Source organism: Malaclemys terrapin, chromosome 15 (assembly GCF_027887155.1).
Source record: "Malaclemys terrapin pileata isolate rMalTer1 chromosome 15, rMalTer1.hap1, whole genome shotgun sequence".
Taxonomy (NCBI): domain Eukaryota; kingdom Metazoa; phylum Chordata; order Testudines; family Emydidae; genus Malaclemys; species Malaclemys terrapin.
Window position 1 is genome coordinate 8,478,059 of NC_071519.1, and position 25,613 is coordinate 8,503,671.

The window sequence follows — 25,613 nt, forward strand, 5'->3', positions numbered from 1 at the left end:
GATCCCTGCTAGCCAAAAGTGAAAAGCTCAGGGCCATTTTCCACCCCCACCCCCATGCTTGGCTAACTGCAGGGAAGGATTTCTTTTCAGCCACAGGCAAACAGCCCAGTAGGAATGGCCACCTCTGTCCCCTTAATTAAATTTCCGTATTTCAACCAGGTTACCATGAGCGATATCACTCTCCTGAGGATTACACAGCGAGGTAAAGAACGGATGTTGCTTGAATGCCAGCAAACACCTGAACCATACGCTGCCAGGCTTTGTCATGCAATGATACCAGATTACTTGCTACTAGCATGGCGTGGTCAAGTGTCCTACCATGGAGGACGGAATAAGGCTGCACTGCCCAGAAACCTTGTGGAAAGGCTTTTGGAGTACCTCCAGGAGAGCTTCATGGAGATGTCCCTGGAGGATTTCTGCTCCATCCCCAGACCCGTTAACAGACTTTTCCAGTAGCTGTACTGGCCGCAAATGCATCCCAAGTCCTCAGGGAAAAGTAATCATTAAAAAAATGCTTGCTTTTAAACCATGTTTTATATTTTAAAAGGTAAACTCACCTGAGGTCTCTTCCATGGGGTCATGGTCTTGGATACTGGCTTAGGAGGGTACTTCAGTCAGGCTGAGAAAAAGATCCTGGCTGTTGGGGAGAATGGAGTGCTGTGTCCGCTCCACAAGCTTGTCCTCCTCTTCCCCGTCCGCAGAATCCTCAGGTGTGGCTGATGAGATTACCCCCACCTCGGAATCCACGGTCAGAGGTGGGGTAGTGGTGGCAACCTCCCCAGGAATTGCATGCAGCTGGTGTAGAAGCGGCATGTCCGCGGCTCAGACCCGAAGTGACAGCTTGCCTCCTTTGTTTTTTGATAGGCTTCTCTGAGCTCCTTTACTTTAACGCAGCACTCATCCGAGTCCCTATTGTGGCCTCTCTCCATCATGCCCTTGGAGAATTTTTCAAAAGTGTTGGCATTTCGTCTTTTCGAACGAAGTACTGCTAGCACTGAATCCTCTCCGCATATAGCCATCAGATCCAGTACCTCCCATACGGTCCATGCTGGTGCTCTTTTTCGATTATCGGCCTCCATGGTTATCTGTGCTGATGAGCTCTCTGTGGTCACCTGTGCTCTCCACGCTGGGCAAACAGGAAATAAAATTCAAATGTTCGCGGGGCTTTTCCTGTCTACCTGGCTAGTGCATCTGAATTCAGATTGCTGTCCAGAGCGGTCACAATGGTGCACTGTGGGATAGCTCCTGGAGGTCAATACCATTGAATTGCGTCCACACTAACCCTAATTCAAAATGGCAATATCGATTTTGGCGTTACTCTGCTTGTTGGGAAGGAGTACAGAAATCGATTTTAAGAGCCCTTTATTTTAAAAAAATGGCTTCGTTGTGTGGATGGGTGCAGAGTTAATTCAATTTAACGCTGCTAAATTCGAATTAAACTCATAGTGTAGACCAGGCCAAAGTCAGCTCCCACACTGCTGTCCTGGGCAACACAGTATGGGGAGGAGGTGAGCAGCCCTCAGCAGTGAAAGAACAGGTTAAAGAATATTTAGAAAAGCTGGACATGCCTAAGTCCATGGGTCCAGATCTAATACACCTGAGGATGCTGAGGGAATTGGCTGATGTGATTGAAGAGCCATTGGCCATTATCTTTGAAAACTCATGGCAATCAGAGGAGGTGCAGGATGACTGGAAAAAGGCAAATATAATGCCCATCTTTAAAAAAGGGAAGGAGAACCCAGGGAACTACAGACCGGTCAGCCTCACCTCAGTCCCTGAAAAAATCATGAAGCAGGTCCTCAAGGAAACCATTTTGAAGCACTTGAAGGAGAGGAAGGTGATCAGGAACAGTCAACATGGATTCACCAAGGGCAAGTCATGCCTGACCAACACTCATTGCCTACTATGATGAGATAACTGGCTCTGGCGATATGTTGAAAGCAGTGGATGTGATATATCTTGAGTTTAGCAAAGCTTCTGATATGGTCTCCCACAGTATTCTTGTCAGCAAGTTAAAGTACAGATTGGATGAATGGACTATAAGGTGGATAGAAAGCTGGCTAGATTGTCAGGCTTAACACGTAGCGATTAACAGCTCAATGTCTAGTTGGCAGCCAGTATTAAGCGGAGTGCCCAAGGAGTCAGTCCTGGGGCCACTTTTGTTCAACATATTTATTAATGAATTGGATGATGGGATAGATTGCACCCTCAGCAAGTTCACAGATGACACTAAGCTGGGGTGAGAGGCAGATACGCAGAAGGGTAGGCATAGGGTCCAGAGTGAGCTAGACACATTAGTGGATTGGGCCAAAAGAAATCTGATGAGGTTCAACAAGGACAAGTGCAGAGTCCTGCACTTAGGAAGGAAGAACCCCATGCACTGCTACAGGATGGGGACCGACTGGCTAAGCAGCAGTTCTTCAGAAAAGGACCTGGGGATTATAGTGGATGAGAAGCTGGATATGAGTCAGCAGTGTGCCCTTGTTCCCAAGAAGGCTAAGAGCATATTGGGCTGCATTAGTAGGAGCATTGCTAGCAGATCGAGGGAAATTATTATTCCCCTTTATTCGGCACTAGTGAAGCCACATCTGGAGTATTGCATCCAGTTTTAGGCCCCCCATTAGAGAAAGGAGGGCAACAAAAATGATTAGGGGGCTGGCACATGACTGAGGAGGAGAGGCTGAAGGAACAGGGCTTGTTTAGTCTGCAGAAGAGAAGAGTGAGGGGGGATTTGATAGCAGCCCTCAACTGCCTGAAGGAGGGGGGGGTTCCAGAGAGGTTGGAGCTCAGTTGTTCTCAGTGGTGGCAGATGACAGAACAATGGGCAATAGTCTAAAGTTGCAAGGTGGGGAGATCTAGGTTGGATATTAGGAAAAACTTTTTCACTAAGAGGGTGGTGACGCACTGGAATGGGTTCCCTAGGAAGGTGGTGGAATCTCCATCCTCAGAGGTTTTTAAGGCCCAGCTTGACAAAGCCCTGGTTGGGATGATTTGGTTGGTGTTGGTCCTGCTTTGAGCAGGGGATTGGACTAGATGACCTCCTGAGGTCTCTTCTAACCCTAATCTTCTATGATTCTCTCTGTGCTTCATGAAATTTTGGATCCAAATGGTAAAGACAGTTGTTCCCAATTTAATCATGGCATCCTTTAGGAGTGTGATCAATGCCACTTAACTAGGGAACAGTGTTCTAAAAATACTTTACCTGGGCCACAGGTCACCATAGCTTCCATCTCTGGGATGAAAATCAACCACCAGTACCTGCAATTTCTACCTGAGTTCTTGTCAAATCTTTGACCTTATTTGGAGTAATTTTACACTTCTCTGGTGTAGAATACTTCACCAACCACACAACATATCAGTAGTGATAGTGAGGTATATAATAAATAATAATAATATATGGAGATATCCGATCTCCTAGAACTGGAAGGGACCCTGAAAGGTCCTCGAGTCCAGCCCCCTGCCTTCACTAGCAGGACCAAGTACTGATTTTTACCCCAGATCCCTAAGTGGCCCCCTCAAGGATTGAACTCACAACCCTGGGTTTAGCAGGCCAATGCTCAAACCACTGAGCTATCCCTCCCCCACAAAAAACCTGTCTGTAAGCAAGGACTGGCCTGCCTCCCAAGATCGGTGAGAGGCCTTGGCTACACTTGAGGATTCACAGCTCCGAGGGGAGTAGCTTGCAGCGCTGCAGGCGCTGATTACACTGGAGCTTTACAGTGCTGCACTCGCTGTGCTCAGGGGGGTGTTTTTTCACACCCCTGAGCGCAGCAAGTTGCAGTGCTGTACAGCGCCAGTGTAGCCAAGGCCAGAGTGAGGGATCGTTTTCCAGGATAGGTTGTAGATCGTTGATAATGCGCGGAAGAGGTTTTACTTGAGGGCTGTATGTGATGGCCAGTGGTGTTCGGTTATTGTCCTTGTTGGGCCTGTCCTGTAGTAGGTGATTTCTGGGTATCCGTCTTGCTCTGTCAATCTGTTTCCTCACTTCCCCAGGTGGGTATTGTAGTTTTACGAATGCTTGATAAAGATCTTGTAGGTGTTTGTCTCTGTCTGAGGGGTTGGAGCAAATTCGGTTGTATCTTAGGCTTGGCTGTAGACAATGGATAATGTGATGTGCCCTGGATGGAAGCTGGAGGCATGTAGCTAAGTATAGCGGTCAGTAGGTTTCTGGTATAGGGTGGTGTTTATGTGACCATCACTTATTTGCACTGTAGTGTCCAGGAAGTGTCTCTCTTGTGTGGACTGGTCCAAGCTGAAGGTTGATGGTGGGGTGGAAATTGTTGAAATCGAGGTGGAATTCTTCAAGGGCTTCCTTTCCGTGGGTCCATGTGATGAAAATGTCATCAATGTAGCGCAAGTAGGGGAGGGGCACTAGGGGATAAGAGCTGAGGAAGCGTTGTTCTAAGTCAGCCATAAAAATGTTGGCAGACTGTGGGGCCATGCGGGTACCCATAGCAATGCCACTGACTTGAAGGTATAAGTTGTCCCCAAATCTGAAATGGTTGTGGGTGAGGACAAAGTCACAAAGCTCAGCCACCAGGCATGCTTTGGCCTCATCAGGGATACTGTTCCTGACAGCTTGTAGTCCATCCTCATGTGGAATATTGGTGTAAAGCGCTTCTACATCCATGGTGTCCCGGATGGTGTTTTCAGGAAGAACAGCAATGCATTGTAGTTTCCTCGGAAGTCGGTGGTGTCTCAAAGATAGCTGGGAGTCCTGATAGCGTAGGGTCTGAGGAGAGAGTCCAAATAGCCAGATAATGCTGCTGTAAGAGTGCCAATGCCTGAGATGATGGAAAGTCCAAGGTTTCCAGGTTTATGGATCTTGGATAGCAGATAGAATAGCCCTGGTTGGGACTCTGGGGATGTCCCCGTGTAGATTTGTTCCCATACTGTAGCCGGGAGTTTCTTGAGCAGATGGTGTAGTTTTTTAGTATTCCTCAGTGGGATCAGAGGATAGTGGCCTGTAGAATGTGGTCTTGGAGAGTTGACACGCAGCCTCCTGCTCATAATCCGACCTGTTCATTATGACTACAGCACCTCCTTTGTCAGCCCCCTTGATTATAATGTCAGAGTTGTTTCTGAGGCTGTGGATGGCATTGCATTCTGTATGGCTGAGGTTCTGGGGCAAGCGATGTTGTTTGTTCAAATTTCAGCCTGTGCACATCTGCGGAAGCACTCTATGTAGAGGTCCACTCTGTCATTTCGACCGTCAGGAGGAGTCCACGCAGAGTTCTTGTTCTTGTAGTGTTGGTAGGAGGGTTCCTGTGGGCTAGTGCTCTGTTCACTGGTGCATTGAAAATATTCCTTGAGTCAAGAGACGACGAAAGTAGGCTTCCAGTTCACTGCAAAACTGTATCATGTTTGTGGGGATGGTGGGACAGAAAGAGTCCCCGAGATAGGACAGACTCTTCTGACGGGCTAAGTGTGTGGTTGGATGGACTAACAATATTGTTAGGTGAGTTGAGGGTGCCATTGTTCTAGCCCCCTGTGGGAGGTAGGAGTTTAGATAGTTTACTGTCTTACTTTTTCCTCTGTAGAGAAATGAAGTGTGTATTGTAAACGGCTTGTCTCATTTTTGTCAAGTCCAGCCATGTGGAAGTTTGTGTGGAAGGTTGGTTTTGTATGAGAGTCTCCAGTTTTGAGAGCTCATTCTTGATCTTCTCCTGTCTGCTGTACAAGATGCTGATCAGGTGGTTCCTCAGGCCTCTCCCCTGTGTGGATTCTCTGATGTTTAGAAAGGCCTGAGCTCCTAATGAAACTTTTCCCACACTCATGGCATTTGTAGGGCCTCTCCCCAGTGTGGATTCTCCAATGCTGAAAAAGGCCTGATCTTTGAGTGAAGGTTTTCCCACACTCATTGCATACATAGGGCCTCTCGCTTGTGTGGATTCCCTGATGTGCAGAAAGGGCTGAGCTGGTAATGAAGGTTTTCCCACACTCACTGCATTCATAGGGCCTCTCTCCTGTGTGGATTCTCTGATGCGAAGTAAGGTGAGAGCTGTGAGTGAAGCTTTTCCCACACTCAGGGCATTCATAGGGCCTCTCCCCTGTGTGGATTCTCTGATGTTTAGAAAGGGCTGAGCTCTGAGTGAAGCTTTTCCCACACTCACTGCATTCATAGGGCCTCTCCCCTGTGTGGATTCTCTGATGTGCAGAAAGGGCTGAGCTGCTAATGAAGTTTTTCCCACACTCACTGCATTTATAGGGCCTCTCCCCTGTGTGGATTCTCTGATGGCGAAAAAGGACTGATCTGTCAGTGAAGTTTTTCCCACACTCACGGCATTCATAGGGCCTCTCCCCTGTGTGGATTCTCTGATGTTTAGAAAGGTCGGAGTTGCTAGTGAAGTTTTTCCCACACTCACTGCATTCATAGGGCCTCTCTCCTGTGTGGATTCTCTGATGTTTAGAAAGGACTGAGCTGCTAATGAAGTTTTTCCCACACTCACGGCATTCATAGGGCCTCTCCCCTGTGTGGATTCTCTGATGTTTAGAAAGGTCGGAGTTGCTAGTGAAGTTTTTGCCACACTCACGGCATTCGTAGGGCCTCTCCCCTGTGTGGATTCTCTGATGTACAGAAAGGGCTGATCTTTGAGTGAAGCATTTTCCACACTCACTGCATGTATTTTTCCTCTTTCCCATGAGGATTTCCTGCTGTGTTGTGGTTTCCTTGACACTCTCCTGAGTTCCCCAACAGGAAATAAATTTACCCACTTTCTCCCCTGAGTGGTGTCCTTGCTCTCTTTCTGGTCTGTGCTGAATCTCACAGGATTTTTCCTTCTCATAACTCCTGGACACATTTCTTTTTGATCTTTGTGATAATGCTCTGTGTTTATCCACTTGCTCAACGTTTTCCTGCTGAGAATTCTGCTCCTCTTTCTCACATACCATTGCATCACCTGCTGTGATAGAGACAGAAACCTCAAACAGGGATGGAAAGGGGAAGGCCAAACCAAAACAAGTGCTGGAGAGAGGTCAAATAAAAACAGGAAATGAACTCTTCCAAATTCTTCCCCTAAATAGGAGAGAGGAGGGGATCATTTTGGCTTTCACATCCCATCCAACTTCACAGGGGGAAGGGAGGAAGCTACTACCTGGTGTCTGCTAGGATCTACAGGAAGCCATGAGCTATATTTACCCTGAGGATACAATCCCGCTAGGAACAATAATGAACTGAGAGAAGTCCCAAAGGCTTTGTAGGACATCCCAGATGTTTCTTTCAGGCACTTACAGATTCTGAGTTGGTTTAATGTTTCCTCATCTGTGCAAGGAGCTCTCAGGATCTCTCTTTCCTCTGAATCCTGGAGGTCTGGGACCCAGGGCTCTTCCCCTTGTTCCAGCTGGGAGATCACATCAGATTTGGAAACTAGAAACCCTGCTCAGATGAAAGAAAACAAAGGAGTTCAGTTGATTTCATACGACTGTGTCATAAAAAACACTATTAATTTAACTTCAGTACTTAGTGTGACCTGGTGTGCCTGGGCAGTCCTCACTGAAAATGCCAAGATCAGGGTAGGCTGAAAAAGGCAGAGCAGATGCTCCCCAAACTGATGGTTAACACTGAAGTTAAATTCACCGACCACTCACAAACTGTGCTTCTGATCCCCCACGCTGGTTATCGAGAAACTGAAAAAAGAAATCACAGCCCCCTTTATTGCATTGCACTTCTCTGACTCCCAATCAGCACCTAGGTCCAGTACAGTGAGAGGTTATTTAAAAACTCTGCTCATATAAACAAACTGTTCTTCTGACCTCAGAGTCAGCCACATTACCTGGTCACTATAGTATTTTGGGTAAGAGCCAAACCTATGATGCCAGCCAATCCTTTAGAATCTAAACTAAAGGTTTATAAGACAGAAAGCAAGAAAGCATCTCAACTAAAGGTTTATTATAAAAGAAAGAAAGAAAGAAAGAAAGAAAGAAAAAGGGAGTTGTTCAATGGGAAAGCAGTTAGATACATTCAGAAATCTATATATCTGGTTCTTAGCAGCATTGATAAGTTCCTGGCTTGAAAGCCTGTCTGGAACACATCCACATTATTCAGTTCTTTGTTCAAGGCTTCAGTTTGTAGAGAAGTTGATCCAGAGGTAGGAAGAGGGATTGAAGACAAAATGGAGATGGTGCAACTGCCCTTTATATTCCTTTTGCAGTGTGGCTTCTACTTCCTTTGTCCCAAACACAAGCTTCACAGCACATGGCATGGAAAAGCCTTGGAGTTCACAGTACACAGGCATACCCCTGCATGTCTTGCTGACTCAATAGGTGTATCCCCTTAGTTCTTTCCAGGGGCTCATTGTAAAGCTGATGACCCTGGATGGGCCATCGAACAGGATAGGCAGCGCTGATGCCAATGTGTCTGGGAATGTCACCCAGAAACACTGCACAAGTCTGGAAATACAGATATACCCTACATATCTATAACTCACAATACAAAGGTGATACAAAGATAGAAACAAAATTATCATACTTGGAAAATCATAATATTTTCATTGACACCTTACATGGCACATCTAGCTCTGACGTTATTGATATAATCTGGGACCATATAGATCATTGTTGCAACCAAGGTCCTGTAGTGGCACGCAAATCTTGCATAAAGGGGGTCAAATGGGGTGTCTAAGACAAGGTTATGGTTTACTGGTTATGATTATGCTGTCTATATGTGTGTATCAATTTTGTAGTTGAAGTTATGAATATTGTCTCTATACTGTCTGTATTTCAAACTTATGCTATGCTGCTGGGTGACATCCCAGACAAACTGGTGTTAGCTCTGCCTAGCCTCCTTGATGGCCCATTAAGAACCATCAGCTATACAATGGACCCATTGAGAGAAGACAAATATGCCTTGAGACTCAGCAAAATATGCAGGAACTTGCCCATGTGACTCCAGACTCCATTTTGCTGTAATTTTCCACAGTAAGAACAAAGAGGTGTTCTTACACCTGGAAAAGACTATATAAGGCTGATGCCTCATCTCCATCTGGTCTTCAATCCTGCTTCATACCCCTGGAGGAACTTTGCTACACACTGAAGCTTTGAACAAAGGACTGAGGATCCATCCCAGCGGGGGATGTATTCTAGAGACTTGATTTGAATCTGCAGTTTATTCTATTGCTGTTGCAAGCCTGAACCAAGAACTTTGCCATTACTGTATGTAATTGATTCCATTTAACCAATTCTAACTCTCGTCTCTATCTTTTTCCTTTTATGAATAAATCTTTAGATTTTAGATTCTAAAGGATTGGCAACAGCGTGATTTGTGGGTAAGATCTGATTTGTATATTGACCTGGGTCTGGGGCTCGGTCCTTTGGGATCAGGAGAACCTTTTTCTTTTACTGGGGTATTTGTTTTCATAACCATCTGTCCCCATAACGAGTGGCACTGGTGGTAATACTAGGAAACTGGAGTGTCTAAAGAGATTGCTTGTGAGACTTGCTGTTAGCCAGTGGGGTGAGACCGAAGTCCTCTTAGTCTGGCTGGTTTGGTTTGTCTTAGAGGTGGAAAAAACCCAGCCTTGGGCTGTAACTGCCCTGTTTCAGCAATTTGTCCTGAGTTGGCATTCTCAGTTGGGTTCCGCCAGAACCTCATTGTCACACTAGCAGAATTCATTGCAATTTTATCATATTGGTATTCATAATAAAATAATAATAATATAAAGTGTCTCTCAATTCCATACAGAGTCACTTAATAAACCAGTGAATTCCCAGGACAGACTCCCCTGGTCTTTGAAGATGCCAAACACCTTGATTGTGAGGGATTGAAATACCCACATATATGTTGGGAAAACACATAGACACTGTGCAAGTCTGTACCCCTATGTTCACTCTTCTACAAAATAATGATCAATTTTGTACATAGTATGTGTCAGGGCTGAATCCCCACTCTATCACTCTAAGTGCAGAAAGTGGGGGCCTGCAAGGATTCTAAAATTAATTTGTGCCACTCTAGGCTTGTAGTAAACCTCCAAGGTTTCAGCTTTTCTCTTACCTTGGCTTGGTAAATGTTTCCACGACCCAAATGCAAAAAAACCCCTTTGGGGCACCCTCAAGCCCTTTCATCTCCCCTCCAGAAAAGAGGGGAGAAAGAAAACAAAGGAAATTAGCTGTGGCTACCAGATAATCAAACAACATGCAAAAACCTCTTAGGACACCAAAAATCCAATCCCATTCTTAAAAGAGGTAAATTTTATTAAAATTAAAAAGGAAAGGAATATATCTGGAACTTAGGCTGTTAGCTCTTAAAAGAAAATTAACTTTTGTAAGCACCCCAAATAGCTTTCTTGGGGGTTCAGCTTAAAGCTTACAAGCAAACAAAAGCATCTAGGATAGCACAGAGGAGATCCAAAAGCCAAAATAAAAAATAAACCTGATTTGTCTGTCTAAACATTCCTTATTCAAATAATTTATTCTAGGTAGGGAAGATGAATTTTCATACCTGGTTCAAGCCATGCACAGCATTGCTACTCCATGTCTCCTTCTAAGGAGAAGGACAGACAAAGGGAAAGTTACTTTCCCATTTAAAAAAGTTTAGCCTTTCCATTGGCTCTTTTGGTCAGGTGCCCACTCCTTTTCTTTTACCTGTGGGCTTGTTAATCCTTTACAGGTAAAGCAAGCAGAGAACTCACACCAACAGGGATTTTACAGCAAACTGGCTGGCTGGGTGTTACAAAAGGGAGCTCTATCCCCTCCCCTTCATTTATCATTTGAAAAAGACATTATTTACTGAATATCCTCCTGTTAAAATGTGTAGCAACAGTGTATGTAAAGTTATGAGATTTTACGGTATGATATTACTGAAAAAGTTGCAACCCTAACCCTAAGTTCCTCAGAGACAGCAAGGCAAACACCTGGTCAAAAAGCCATTCTCCAGCAGGGGGAAGGTGTGAAGAAGACATTTACATTCCACCACAGGGACCAGTTGAAGCTCATATCTACAACAGACAGTCTGTCACCATTACTCAGATGAGAACTGAAGTTGTTTCTAGTACAAAGGACTGAATTATAAAAAGAGGTGAGGAAAATGCTTGAGACTCTCTCCCCTTTCCCTCTGCTCATGACAACTCCTGAAGAACTGAACTTGGGCAGCAGGGGCAGGTTAGGGGGAGTCCTGGGTGAAAGGAAAGCCAGCCTGTCTCAGCATATGGGGAGAGAAACATTTGTTTTCAATCTGTTTTAGCTTCTCACGTTAAACATTAGTTTGTGTTTTATCTTGCATTTCTTTTGTAAACAATTCAGAATTTTATGCCTCCTTATTTGTAGTCACTTAAAATCTTTTTTTCCCCCAGTAGTTAATAATTTTGTTTTATTGTTTTCTCTAACCAGTATGTTTGGATTAAAGTGTATTGGAAACTCCATTTGGGATAACAAGGCTGGAGCATGTCATTTTCCACTGATGAAATAACAGACTTCATATGAGCTTGCGTTGTTCAGTAGTGTTCTGGACAGGGCAAGATGCACATTTCTGGTGGAAAGTCTGGAACCAGAGAATTTTCTGCAGTTCTCCTGTGGTGTACTGTAATTCGTGAGTCGCTGACTATCAGCACTCAAAACTGTGTAGCTGAGAGCGAGTTACATGCTGAAGACTGTGTGTTAACTGCCCAGGAGTGGCTGCTCTCACAGTAAAGCAGTGTAAAAGGCACCCCAGCCTGGGGAACTGAGGGGACACAGCTGGTTCAACAGTCCAGACTGCACTGTGGTGAGTGTCTGTGACATTAAATTTCAAAGAGGCTCTAAAACACCAAGAAACTAAATCCACGTCCCAGAAATCGAATTTAACACCATTAATCTGGGCTTGAATAGGGACTAGCTGGCTCATTACAGAAGCAGTTTTTCCTCTCCTGGAATTGACACCTCCTCATCTATTATTGGGAGTGGACTACATCCACCCTGATTGAATTGGCCCCGTCAACACTGGTTCTCCACTTGTGAAGTAACTCCCTGCACTCCATGTGTCAGTATATAATGCCTGCATCTGTAACTTTCACTCTCTGCATCTGAAGAAGTGAGGTTTTTACCCATGAAAGCTTATGCCCAAATAAATCTGTTAGTCTTTAAGGTGCCACCAGACTCCTTGTTGTTTTTCCAGAAATCGAAGTCTCCAGAGAGAGGGCAAGTCTCCCTGGCACTGCTTCTTGCTGACAGACAGGTCCAGTGACAGAGAGAGAGTCCTGGGGAAGCTGGGAACAGTAAGCATGGGCTGGTGGGGTTCAGTGGAGAAAGGGAACAGGAAGGGCAGGGATATTACTGAACGCAGGATCTCAGCAGTACTAAATGTCAGGATAGCACATACTGCAGCCCATTGGAAAACATAATGCCAAATATACATATAAAATGAAGGGGTCTAAATTAGTTGTTTGCATTGATTTATATAAGGGCAATAAGATATTCTCTGTATTATTGTCTATCCCTTTTTAAATAATTCCTAACATCCTGTTTGCTTCTTTGACCTCTGCTGCACACTGCGTGGATGTCTTCAGAGAACTATCCACAATGACTCCAAGATCTTTTTCCTGATTAGTTGTAGCTAAATTTCCCCACCATCATATTGTACGTATAGTTGGGGTTATTTTTTCCAATATGCATTACTTTATATTAATCCACATTAAATTTCATTGGCCATTTTGTTGCCCATTCACTTAGTTTTGTGAGATCTTTTTGAAGTTCTTCACAGTCTGGTTTGGTCTTAACTATCTTGAGCAGTTTAGTATTATCTGCAAACTTTGCCATCTCACTGTTTACCCCTTTCTCCAGATTATTTATGAATAAGTTGAATAGGATTGATCCTAGGACTGACCCTTGGGGAACACCACTAGTTACTCCTCTCCATTCTGAAAATTTACCATTTATTACTACCCTTTTTTCCCTGTCTTTAACTAGTTCTCAATCCATGAAAAGATCTTCCCTCTTATCCCATGACAGCTTAATTTATGTAAGAGACTTTGGTGAGGGACCTTGTCAAAGGCTTTCTGGACAGTGTCCACTGGATCCCCATTGTCCACATGTTTGTTGACACCTTCAAAGAACTCTAATAGATTAGTAAGACATGATTTCCCTTTACAGAAACCATGTTGACTTTTGAGCAACAATTTTTGTTCTTCTATGTGCTTAACAATTTTATTCTTTACTATTGTTTCAACTAATTTGCCCCAAGAGTACAGACGTTGGACTTCCTGGTCTGTAATTGCCAGCATCGCCTCTAGAGCCCTTTTTAAATATTGGTGTTACATTAGCATCTTCCAGTCATTGGGTACAGAAGCTGATTTAAAGGACAGGATACAAACCATAGCTAATAGTTCCTCAATTTCACATTTGAGTTCTTTCAGAACTCTTGGGTAAATACCATCTGGTTCCGATGATTTGTTACAGTTAAGTTTATCAATTAGTTCCAAAACTTCTTTTAGTGACACTTCAATTTGTGCCAGTTCCTCAGATTTGTCACCCACAAAAGGTTTGGGAATCTCCCTAACATCCTCAGCCGTGAAGACTGAAGCAAAGAATGCATTTAGTTTCTCTGCAATGACTCCATCGTCTTTTGTATCTCGATCGTTCAGGGGCCCCACTGGTTGTTTAGCAGGCTTCCTGCTTTTGATTTACTTAAAAAACATTTTGTGGTTACCTTCTGAATTTTTGGCTAGCTGTTCCTCAAACTCCTTTTTGGCTTTTCTTATTACATTTTTACACTTAATTTGGCAGTGCTTATGCTCCCTTCTATATACCTCACTAGGATTTGACTTTCACTTTTAAAAAGATGCCTTTTAATCTCTCACTGCTTCTTTTACATGGTTAAGCCACGCCACAGTGGCTCTTTTTTAGTTCTTTTGCTGTGTTTTTTAATTTGGGATATACATTGAAGTTGGGCCTCTAATATTGTGTTTTTGAAAAGTGTCCATGCAGCTTGCAGGGATTTCACTCTAGTCATTGTACCTTTGAATTTCTGTTTAATTAACCCCTCATTTTTGCATAGTTCCCCTTTCTGAAATTAAATGCCACAGTGTTGAGCTGTTGAGGTGTTCTGCCCACCACAGGAATTTTAAATGTTCTTATATTATGGTCACTATTTCCAAGCCGTCCTGCTATAGTTACCTCTTGGACCAGCTCCTGCGCTCCACTTAGGATTAAATCGAGAGTTGCTTCTCCCCTTGCGGGTTCTTGTACCAGCTGCTCCAAGAAGCAGTCATTTAAAGTATCAACAAATTTTGTCTCTGCATTTTGTCCTGAGGTGACATGTCAATATGGGGATAATTGAAATCCCCCACTATTATGGAGTTCTTTATTTTGATAGCCTCTCTAATCTCCCTTAGCATTTCATCCTCACTATCACGGTCTTTGACAGGTGGTCGATAATAGACCCCTATTGTTGTATTCTTATTAGAGCATGGAATTACTATCCATAGAGAGTCTATGGAACATGCAGTTTCATTTAAGATTTTTACATCATTTGAGTCTACATTTTCTTTAATATACAGTGCCATTCCCCATCCCCCAAAAAGGTACGACCTGCTCTGTCCTTCCAATATATTTTGTACCCTGGAATGATTGTGTCCTATTGACTGTCCTCACTCCACCAGGTTTCTGTGATGCCTATTATGTCAATATCCTCTTTTAACACGAGGCACTCTAATTCACACATCTTATTATTTAGACTTCTAGCATTTGTGTACAAGCACTTTAAAAACTTATCACTGTTTATTTGTCTGCCCTTTTCTGATGTGTCAGATTCTTTCGTGTGTGAATGCTTCTCCTCTGATCTGGCCCCTACTTTATCCTCTTCCAGCCTCTCTTCCTGACTAAAACTATAAAATCTCTATCACTAGACTCTCCTCTAAGAGAAGTCTCCGTCCCATCCACCTGCTCCTCTGCAGACATCGGCTTTCCCCCATCTCTTAGTTTAAAAACTGCTCTGCAACCTTTTTAATGTTAAGTGCCAGCAGTCTGGTTCCACTTTGGTTTAGGTGAAGCCCATCCCTCCTGTATAGGCTCCCCCCATCCCAAAAGTTTCCCCAGTTCCTAATAAATCTAAACCCCTCCTCTCTACACCATCATCTCATCCACTCATTGAGACTCTGAAGCTCTGCCTGTGTACCTGGCCCTGCATGTGGAACTGGAAGCATTTCTGAGAATGCCACCATAGAGGTCCTGGATTTCAGTCTCTTTCCTAGCAGCCTAAATTTGGCCTCCAGGACGTCTCGCCTATCCTTCCTTATGTCATTGGTACCTACATGTTCCACGACCACCGGCTCCTCCCCAGCACTACACAAATCTATCTAGATGCCTCGAGAGATCCGCAATCTTTGCACCAGGCAGGCAAGTCACCATATGGTTCTCCCCGTCTTCACAAACCCAGCTATCCTTGTTTCTAATGATCGAATCTCCCATTACTAACAGCTGCCTTTTCTTAATGACTGGAGTTCCCTCCCCACGGCGAGGTAACCTCAGAGCAAGCGGTTACCCCAACACCATCTGGAAAGAGGGTCCCAACTACGGGAAGGTTTCCCTCTGCTCCCGTTGACTGCTCTGCTCCCCTGGGCCTTTCATCCTCCTCAACAGTGCAAGGGCTGTCTGACCGGAGGTGGGAGAAATCTACAGTGTCCCGGAAAGCCTCATCAGCGTCCTTCTCTACCTCCCTTAGCGTCTCCAGTTCCACCACCCTGGCCTCCAAAGCCTCCACGCTGTCTGAGGGCCAGGAGCTCCTTGCACCGAATGCACACATACGCCACCCGCCCACAGGGCAGGTAATCATACATGCTACATTGAGTGCAATAAACAGGATAGCCCCCACTCTGCTGCTGGCCTTCTGTCTGTATTCTCTCTTACAGCTACCTAGGTTAACAATAGGGGTTTTGTTTAAATCAAGATGTTTGTATTATAGCTTTAAATGTTTTAAAGAATGGCAAGAGTACCTCGCCCCCTTCCCACTCCCCTTCCAAACTCTGTCACGAAACTCCGTGTTAGCAGCCCTGGTCGCAAAACTCCCTGGTCTCCTGCTCACTGCTTTACTAAGGACTCCCCTATCACATACCCCCCCTCATCCCCAGCCCCTGCTGTGAGCCACTCAGGGTAGGGGGCTGGGAGCACCCCCCTGGCCCCAGCCCACACCCCCAGTCCTCAGACTGGACTCCTGCACCCCCCCCACACACACACACCCAGCCAGCCCCCTGCTCTCCCCACACATATCCAGCTCTCACACCCCATGCCCTGATTCCTGGACCTGACCCCACCCCCACACCCTAACTCCTGGACAGACCCTGGACACCAACCTCCAGCCTGCTCCTGCACCCGAATTCCCTCCTAGACCCTGCCCCCCAGCCCTGAGCCCCCTCACACACCCTAAACACTGGCCCGTCCCCGCACCCCAATGTTTTTTACATTTTTTTTTATAAAGGGCTCTTATCCAAAGCGCTTTACAATAGTTAGCTAACAGTATAAACAATATTTGGAAAGATCATTAAGTGGTGCACTGAGACCCTCAGCGATTTTCAACTGGTCTGTAGAAAAATCAGTTGGACTACAAGAACAATCAAGGTACCTCACTTTATTTTCATTTACTTCCTATTACTACAGGAGGAGGATGAAGAAAAAAAAAGAATGAAAAATCGGGGTGGGGGGATAAGAGAGAATGTTCTTTTTCTTGCCTGGGTCCCAAGGAGGAGCCCTCAAAATGCAGCTGAGCACAGGGCCCCACTAACGCTAAAACTGCCACTGAGCTTCCTTCTCTGGATGCCCCCAGCCAGCATTCAAGGACGCACGGAGTGTCTGTGTGATACGCAAGCCTAGACCAGCAGCTCTGACTCCAACAGCCTGCTCGTTACACCCCAAGCACATTCAGGTTTGGGTGGAGAAGGCTCAGGGTTTGAGAGGTCAGGGGTAGGAAGCTTCTGTTGATTATGCCGCACCTAACGCTCAGTTTTACTTGAGCAAAGAGGAGATATTTGACACTGCACGATACTGCTCCTGTGCGCTGTTCCCAAAGTGTTCTGCAGTGGGGGAGGGTCTCAGGTAGTGTGTGTGTGTCTCACTGGCATATTGGGGTGATGCTGAAACTGGGCAGAGTAGAGGTGGCATTGTGGGGCTGGCGTGAAACTTAACTCTTCTTTTCCCCTTCCAAGAACCGAGGGGACGGGAATCCTTACCCAGCGAGGTCACGTTCTCATAGTTCTCCTGCATGACATCCCAGTAGAGGGCTCTCTGAGTGGGGTCCAGCAGAGCCCATTCTTCCGTGGTGAAATACACAGCCACCTCCTCGAAGGTCACCGACCCCTGAAAGACCAAGAGTCCAACACTCAGTACCTGCTGCTCCACTCACAGTCCCACTATTTGTGGGGGAGAGGAACCCATCAAAGGGAAGCCCTGGGTGGATTGCAGTCAGAGTCCCACTCCCACCCTGCTCAGAGCATCCAGGAAACACCAAGGTGAGGGAACCAAGAGAGAGCCCCTCTGCTCTCCCAGCAGATCCATCACACACCTACTAGCCACAGACCGATAAAGGAGATGGAGCCCTGAGCAGGGTCCAGGAAGCCCAACACCCGCCCCATTCTGAAGAGCTGAATATGAAGGGAGGGGAATCTCCCCTAAGCCGGACTGGTGGGTACCCCCTTCCTATCTCACATCAGCCACTGGTTAGTCAGATCAGCCTTCAGTACTACGAGTCTGGTCAGTTTTTCTAGCCTCATGTACCTGGGTTATTTTCTGTTCAACAAATTAGGTCATTTCCACCAAAGCTCATGGGTCTGTTCCTAGAATCTAGGCCACTTATTAAACAACTCCCAGCAGGTTTGCCACACCCTGTCCTCCTCCATTTCTCCACCCTGTGCATTTCCTGCCCCACTCCAACCTCCAAACCAGACTGAGAAAACCTTCCCATATCCGGTGTATTTGCTGCCCCCCTCCCACCTGCAGGAACCCATCAGCAACCCCCTGATAATACCTACCTGGACTGACCCCTCTGCAGCCATTTCTCTCCCCTGTCCCATGGGAGGCTGGGATGAACTGGAGTGAAACATGGACATCATTCTGCAGCCTGGCAGGGTGAGAAGGGCAGTTGCGGAGGTTTCAGAACAGGCTTTAATTAATTTCACAGTATGATTCCCCCAGGCTTTTTCCCTGCAGACAGACATCCTAGAGTCTGCCATGCTGAGAAAAGGCTTGATCTCTTTATACAGTGTAGACTTGGCCCCTCCTGCCAGGCTAAGCCCAGAGACATTTTTAACCTCCCTTCTCCCTCCCCCATCCCATAACAAAGTCTTTGAACCCAATGCTAGAAAAGAGCAGAACGAAAGGATTCACTGTGGGGGATTCCCTCAGACACTGACCCCATGGCAGCCACACCCCAGCAGGAGGGATATGGAGTCAGAAACTGGATTTTCCTCTGATTCTCATTTTCTCCACAGGAAAGTGACTCTATCCAGGGTGCAGTAATACATCTGTCTGGGCAGATTAGAGATCTGGAAATCTCTCTCAAAACTCTTCTCTCCCACAGCCCCTTTCAGTCTCTCTTTCTCTGTCTCTCTCTTTTTCCCTGTCCTCTCTCCCTGCCCGTCTGCTAGGAAAGTCCAATTCCTGGGTAGTTTGCTCTCCCATTGCTGGATTTGCTCCTGCAATTGCTAATGGGATGAGAAATGAAGGGGGTCTGTTTGTGTAGAGTCATTTTAAGGCCAGACCCCCAGCATTTTCCCTTCCTTTCTTTCAGTTACTTGGAATGTTTGGCTCTGAATTTAGTATTAACAGGGCTCAGGGCTGCCCTATGGGGCTAGCACCAATTGGAGAAAGTTATCACCTGGGCTGGGCAGAGAAGAAGCTTTAATTAAGGTCACTTCCCAGCACAGAACCCCCACTGGGGGAGCAGCAGCTGCTAAGCCTGGTCTCCCAGATCACAATGGAGGCTGAAGTGTGTGACCCAGGAAGCTGAACCCCAATATCCTGAGCAGAGAGGGACAGAGCGTTTGAGCAGCTTCCCTCCTTTAGCTCTCTGGGGAGAGCAGCTAATGAGAGCCCCTCCTCACAGGGAGAATTGCTGATCTCATTTGCCCCACTGTCCATCTGGAGTCACTCCTCCTCTTTCCATGCAGTGACTCTTGATTAACCTTCGTCTCAATTAAACCAGATTTCAGAAAGAACGAGTCCAGAATGCTGTGGAAGAGACCATTGTGTGGCAGTGCTAACCCCCTTCCCACCTCCCTCGCCCCTCAGATTAAGAACAAGGACTGGGGGGCACTAATTTTCCAAACAGAACCGAAAATTCCTGACGTTTTCAAAAGAGAAGAAAAGGAAAACCTGTGATTTCACACTAACAGTGTTTGATAAATAGAAGAACAGGAGTACTTGTGGCACCTTAGAGACTAACAAATTTATTAGAGCATAAGCTTTCGTGGACTACAGCCCACTTCTTCGGATGCATGTTTGATAAGTGGATAGAAAGTTATCACAGTGACAGGGCATGTGACTGGGGAATGCCGGGCAGTGCTTGGAGCCAGGACTCTGGCACAAGTTGATCAGAAAGAAGAATCATGGTTAGTAGCAGTTGCCAGAGCCCACAGGCAGGGTCCCACCAGATATTCCCTGGGACGCAGCCCCCAGAGTCCCTGGCCAGGGACCCCAGATACCCCTCAAAGCCCCACTGGCCAGGGAATCCCCACCACACCATGACTGCCAGGTTGGGAATCCCAAAGGGTTCCCCCCACCAAGAGCCCCTAGCAGCCAGGGACCCCCGCAAGGGAACCCCCCACTGGCAACTCAGTCCCTCACTGCCTGCGTAGGACCCCCCCCCCCCGCCCTCCAGCAGGATCTGCCATGCTGTTTGTAAAGCATCAGGGGGTCCCGCTGGGCAGAGGAGGGGGTCCCAGACAGAGGGACCACTCACTCTGCTTCCCTGGCATTCCGTGACCTAGTGCCAGAGCTCCGCCTCCCCACCCCCCACCAGCTCTGTGCACCGGACATGGCAATGATCGCAGGAGCCAGCGGGGGAAGCCCAGACACAGCCCCTGGCACAGCACCAGGCTCCCTCTAACCCCGTCCCGCCTCCCCAAGAGACGCCCACCCCCGCTGTTCTGCACCCAAGAGGCCCCCAGCGACACCCACCTCCAGGACCCATAGCCTCAGGGCTGGGCACATCAGAACCACCCTCCCAAACCTCCAGAACCCACCAAATTGATTAGGGTACCCCCTGCCCAGTCACCCAAACACCTCCCCCTACCATAATGCCCCTTCTGCTGCAATCTCCCCACACAGACATCCCTTGCCCCCAGAGCAACAGTGTTACCTCACAGTGTCTGGGAAGTGGATAGAAAGTTATCACCACCCCCTGCTGGCCAGTCACACAGGCAGAGGGAGCCCTGGGGGATGCCTCTTGAACAGGAGAATGGAAGGCCTGGAGGGCAAGAAAGGTAAGAAATGTCCATGGCCTGTCACCAGCAAATAATGGTCACCATGGATCCACCCCAGAGGTGGCTACATCTTAGCACTGCGGGAATCAACCCCTCATGGAGACCATTTGTCATGCGGTTTGGGATACTTCTGGACCCACGCTGCACTCAGAGCAACCTCCTCATCCCGTGCCAGCTGGAGAAAAGAAAAGGGTCCAGCCAACTCTCCTGTTTCCAGGTGGGGGCCACTGATCCCCAAACAGGGGGAGGCCTCTGGCTTTGATGTGTATTAAATATGTGGCTGGTCTCTTTTATCAGCAAAGATTTTAACAGAGATAAAGGGGGGAAGAAATGATTCTCAAGTGAGAGGGGAAAGATAATCACTGGACAATTTAATCCCCTGCATCCTCCAGGATGGAGAACGACTCAGGGCAACTAGTTCCCTCCAAGGAAGGAGAAGTTGCTGGGATTGAGAAACATGGGGAACAGCCCCAAACATGAAAGGATTTTTAATTGACATTTGATAATAACGTAGAAACAAAAGAGAAAGGCTGGAAATCTGAGAGATTTTGGATCAATTTTGCAAATAATAGAGAGGAAAGCGGAAAATGAGAGGGATTTTAGATCAGTTGTTGATATGAGGTAAAATCTGAGTGTTTCCCATCAATATTTGTTAAATGAATACAGAAGAAATGGGCACCATTTTATATCCATGTTCAAGAATCTGAGAAAAGGTGTAAATCTGAGATTTTCTTTGTATTTTATAATTAGAAAGACAGGCAAAAATCTCAGGGCATATTCAATTAGAAATAGACAACTAGAGAGAAGTGGGGCAAATGTTTAGGGTATTTTACATCAATATTTGAGATTTGCAGAGAAAACGTGTTACGAAGTATGCAATTGAAGGTGGAAAATCAGAATTATGGAGAGACCAGGGGGAAATCAGGAGAGACGAGAGAGGTGATCATTTGAGGGGAAAGGGGGGAATCTCCCCGGATTTTATAGGCACGTGTGAGCTGATGAAAGAGAAAGGGGAAGAATTAGAGAAAATTTGTATCAAGGGGTGGGAGGCAAGTGGCACAAACAGGGACAGGATCCAATTAACCACCCCACCCACCCACCAACCACTTCTCCCCCCGGGGATTTTCTGGCTGCACCGAAACAGTTCAATACCCCTCCTCCCCCGCGTCCCACTGACCTTCTCTCCCGCCCCCCCGCAACTCTGGGTTCTCCCCGCCCCCATCTACGGTGACCAGATGTCCCGATTTTATAGGGATAGTCCCAATATTTGGGGCTTTGTCTTATATAGGTGCCTATTACCCCCCACCCTGTCCCGATTTTTCATACTTACTATCTTAGGGTTACCATACGTCCTCTTTTTCCCCGAACATGTCTGGCTTTTCGGCACTCAAACCCCGATCCGGGGGGAATTGCCAAAAAGCCAAACATGTCCGGGAAAATGGCGGCTCTGCTCCTCCCCTGACTCTTCGGTTCTCTTTAAGAGCCGAGCTGCCCGAGCGCTGCTGGCTTCGGGCAGCCCCCATGCCTCCGGACCCTGTGCCACCGGAGCCCAAGAGGGGAAGTGCCCGGCTGGGGTCTGGAGGCAAGGGGGCTGCCCGAAGCCCAAGCGCTACCGGCTTCATGGTTTGCCGGGCAGCCCCCAGACCCTGCGCCCCCGGCTGGGCACTTCCCCTCCTGGGCTCCAGCTGCGCTGGGCAAGCGCCAGCCGGGGGCGCAGGGTCTAGGGGCTGCCCGGCAAACCATGAAGCCGGTAGCGCTGGGGCAGCCCTTTCCCCGTGGCTGGGAGTGGGAGTGGGCGGAGTTAGGGTGAGAAGGGGCGGGGTTAGGGCAGGGCCAGGGCCCGTGGAGGGTCCTCTTTTTTTATTTAATACATATGGTAACCCTATACTATCTGGTCACCCTACCCCCATCCCTTCGGGCCCCAGTCTCTGCCCCCCCCCAGCGGGGAAGTGGACAGATCCTGCTGCAGCTCCACTGGGGCCGAGGCAGCTCCGAGGCTTCTCCCAGGTTCCCGGGGCGGAGAGTCACTTTCCTGCCCGGCCCCAGCGCCCCCCCCTCTGCCGGGGTCTCTCACTCACCGGGGGGCTCCGGCCCGGGGCTGCCCAGGGGGCGGGTCCCAGCTGGAGAAAGCCCCCCCCCGGCCGGGCATGGAGGAGTTAATGCCGGGCTCCCCCCGCACGGACCCCGGGGAGCAGCAGCTGCTCAGCTCGGAGCCCCGGGTTACACGGAGGCAGCAGCTTTGTTCTCCCGCCCCCACGTGGACTCGCACGGAGCATGCGCAATTTCAGCTCACCTGGGCTGGAGAGGGCGGAAGGACGCCCCGAAGCAGGCGGAGAGATGTAGTTCCTGACTCTGCAGGGAGCGGAAGTGACGTTCGGCTTGGGGTGGGAGGAGGAGCTGGGCTGCGAACACGCACGGGACCCTGCGGTTCTGCCCGGCTCGTGCGGGGCCCTGGGAGCCTCCCCCGAAGCTGGAGAAGAGTTTTGTGTCTCTCGGCTCTGGGCATGCGCAGAGGCAGCGCTCACCCGCTGCTGCTCCCTAGCGCTGCGGGGCCGGGCGGAGCAGGAGGGTCTGTGCCGGGGAGACCCATTAACCCCCCCGTGCCCGGCCCGCGCCCTGCTCCCGCTGGGGCCGCCCCGAGTTCTGCCCGCCCCGCTGCGGCGCTGCAGCCTCCAGGTACCGGAGCGAGCCCCGGGGGCGGGGCCGGGCGGTGACTCTGCCCCAGTGTCCGTGGGGGGGACCCGGCATCTCGCAGCGCCGGGATCTGCTCCCTGGGGCAGCGCCCGCGGGGGGCTCGGAGCTGCTGTCCCCGCAGGAGCCCAACGCCCCCGGCCCGGCCAGGCTCTGCCCTGGGGCCCCACGGGGGAGAACCAGCCCCCACTGGGGTCCCTGCGTGGGGCCGGGCGGGGGCTGCCCGGCGCAGGGTGAGGAGTGAGACCAGGCTGGGAGGAAAAGGGGGGAGGGGCGGACCTGGGAAAAGGGGCAGATGGAAAAATGTCTGTGCAGCCAGCACATGGCAGGGAAAGGAGACGAGCAGGTGACCTCCAAGGAGTGGGGAGAAAAGGTGGGGGCTGAGATCCCCTTGGATTTACTACTACTCTCTCCTGTGGGGACCCCATCCTCTTCAGTCCTGCCCCCTTTCTCTCTAGAGAACAATGATCAACATCCATGGTGACTCCCCCTTTCTCTCAAATTCCTGAAAAGTTCTCTGTTCTCCTCCACCGATTGTGCCCCATTTTCTCTCCACTTCGCCAGTGGCCAGTTCCAATCTCAGGTTTGGGGTGTTTCCCCCCATTTTTACCTCCAGTGATTTGTCCTTGTTCAGGTGGGAAATCGTTCCCCTGAGTGATTTCTGAACTGGGAAGAGGGTTAATGGCAGAGGCTGGGAGAGCCCTGAGACCTGGGCTGGGCTGGCCACTCTCTGCAGGCAACATAGGCGTGCGCACTGGGTGTGTCGGGAGGGGCCGGATCCTCAGAGCTTTGGATCCGGCCCGTGGGATTTGTCCCCCGTGGTGCCACAGGCCAGGCGCTGCTTTCAGAAGCAGCTGTCAGGGTACCATGTCTCTGGGGAGGGGGGGGTTGCTCCAGGCACCGCCTCCCGAAGCTCCCATTGGCCGGGAATGGGGAACCGCGGCCAATGGGAGCTTCAGGGGAGGTACCTGGAGGCGTGGCAAAGGGCAGCATGCAGAGCCCTATGCCGCCCCCGCCCCCGTGCTGCGAGGCGCGGCATGGCGCCATGGCAGGCAGGGAGTGTGCCGCTGCGGGTAAGCGACGCCGGGCTGGAGCCCGAACCCCTCTTGCACCCCCCTCCCTGCCCTGAGCCCTCTGCCTGCATCCTGTTGAGCCGGGCTTGCTGCTTTAACAGCCCCATGTGCTCCCTGGCAGCCTCCCTCCCGGCAGCACCAACACAGCCGCTTAAGGTGGCCCGCGGGGGTGCTGCCACAGCCCCCCCCCCAGGCAGCTGTCCCCCTCCAACGCGCAGGGCCCCAAACCCGCCTGCGGCTCCCTGCGCTGGCCGGGGTGCCGGGCACCACCCGGGGGAGTCAGGCCGTCCCAGAGCCCAGCCCACATTAAGAGGGACTTAGGAGCCAGCAAGCCCGGGACAGGGGGCGAGCCCGGCCCACAGACCATCTCCCCCCCCCACCCCACCCCCAGCCTGGCTGCGAGCTCAGCTTCCCAGCGCTGTTCGGGGCACAGGTGTATCAGCACAAAGTGCTGCCCTCCCCTTTTGCTACTGGGAGCGGTTTCTGCCACGCAGCGTAGCAGTTTGATAAACTGTTTGTTAACTTGCTACCGCCTGTCCATGGGGTTGCGAATCAGGAGGGGATGGGGTATGTGGTCAAAAACGATCCCGATCTGCTTCCTGACCGGAGTGGCCGCTTTCATTGCATTCGTGAAAGGGGAGGTAGGGTTTGTAGGTATAGAGCGTGCCCCTGAGCCCAAGTTGAGACCACAGTGGCCCCTTTTCATTTTTTCCACTGGCTTCTCCTTGTTTAGTTCCAAGAACTGGGCTGCTCATGCACCTGTCACTGGTCCAGGGATGGTTGGAAAACGGGAGGGATGGGGTTGTGGTGGAAAACACTCTCGGTCTGCTTCCTCTGGGGGGATGGTTGCAAAACGGGAGGGATGGGGTTGTGGTGGAAAACACTCCCGGTCTGCTTCCTCTGGGGGGATGGTTGCGAAACGGGAGGGATGGGGTTGTGGTGGAAAACACTCCCGGTCTGCTTCCTCCTGGCTAATGTGCCAAATTGATCTATTGCATGATTGTGGCATGCTGTTTCACTTTTTTGTGTGAATCCGTGAAAAGGGAGGTAAGGTTTGGGGGAACGGAGCATGCCCCTGAGCCCAAGGTGAGACCACAGTGGCCCCTTTTCATTTTTTCCACTGGCTTCTCCTTGCTTAGTTCCAATGACTGGGCTGCTCATGCACCTGTCACTGGTCCAGGGATGGTTGCAAAACGGGAGGGATGGGGTTTGTGGTGGAAAACACTCACGGTCTGCTTCCTCTGGGGGGATGGTTGCAAAACGGGAGGGATGGGGTTGTGGTGGAAAACACTCCCGGTCTGCTTCCTCTGGGGGATGGTTGCAAAACGGGAGGGATGGGGTTGTAGTGGAAAACACTCACAGTCTGCTTCCTCCTGGCTAATGTGCCAAATTGATCTATTGCATGATTGAGGCATGCTGTTTCACTTTTTTTTGTGTGAATCCGTGAAAAGAGATTTTTTTTACTTTACTC

General features: G+C 49.0%; 2 protein-coding genes across 3 annotated transcripts in view; one reads left to right on the top strand and one right to left on the bottom strand.

Moving 5' to 3' along the window:
* Positions 1-22,617, bottom strand: part of LOC128823028 (zinc finger protein OZF-like) — a 49,286-nt gene extending 26,669 nt beyond the window's left edge. Inside the window, exons 1-6 of one of the 2 annotated variants that reach the window (XM_054005050.1) lie at positions 22,457-22,617; positions 17,928-18,016; positions 17,130-17,256; positions 7,232-7,375; positions 3,875-6,902; positions 558-1,126 (exon numbers count right to left, since the gene is read on the bottom strand). In XM_054005050.1, the coding sequence (XP_053861025.1) occupies positions 5,650-6,902; positions 7,232-7,375; positions 17,130-17,256; positions 17,928-18,008 (1,605 nt within the window). In that variant the 5' untranslated portion in view covers positions 18,009-18,016; positions 22,457-22,617 and the 3' untranslated portion in view covers positions 558-1,126; positions 3,875-5,649. Of the gene's footprint in view, positions 1-557; positions 6,903-7,231; positions 7,376-17,129; positions 17,257-17,927; positions 18,017-22,456 lie in introns of both variants that reach the window. The other variant, XM_054005049.1, reaches the window with a different exon arrangement.
* A 67-nt stretch (positions 22,618-22,684) lies between these two features.
* The window catches only part of LOC128823025 (zinc finger protein 436-like), a 31,814-nt gene continuing 28,885 nt past the window's right edge, over positions 22,685-25,613 (top strand). Inside the window, exon 1 of the mRNA XM_054005037.1 lies at positions 22,685-23,054. Coding sequence (XP_053861012.1) covers positions 22,883-23,054 — 172 coding nt within the window. The 5' untranslated portion in view covers positions 22,685-22,882. The remainder of the gene's footprint in view (positions 23,055-25,613) is intronic.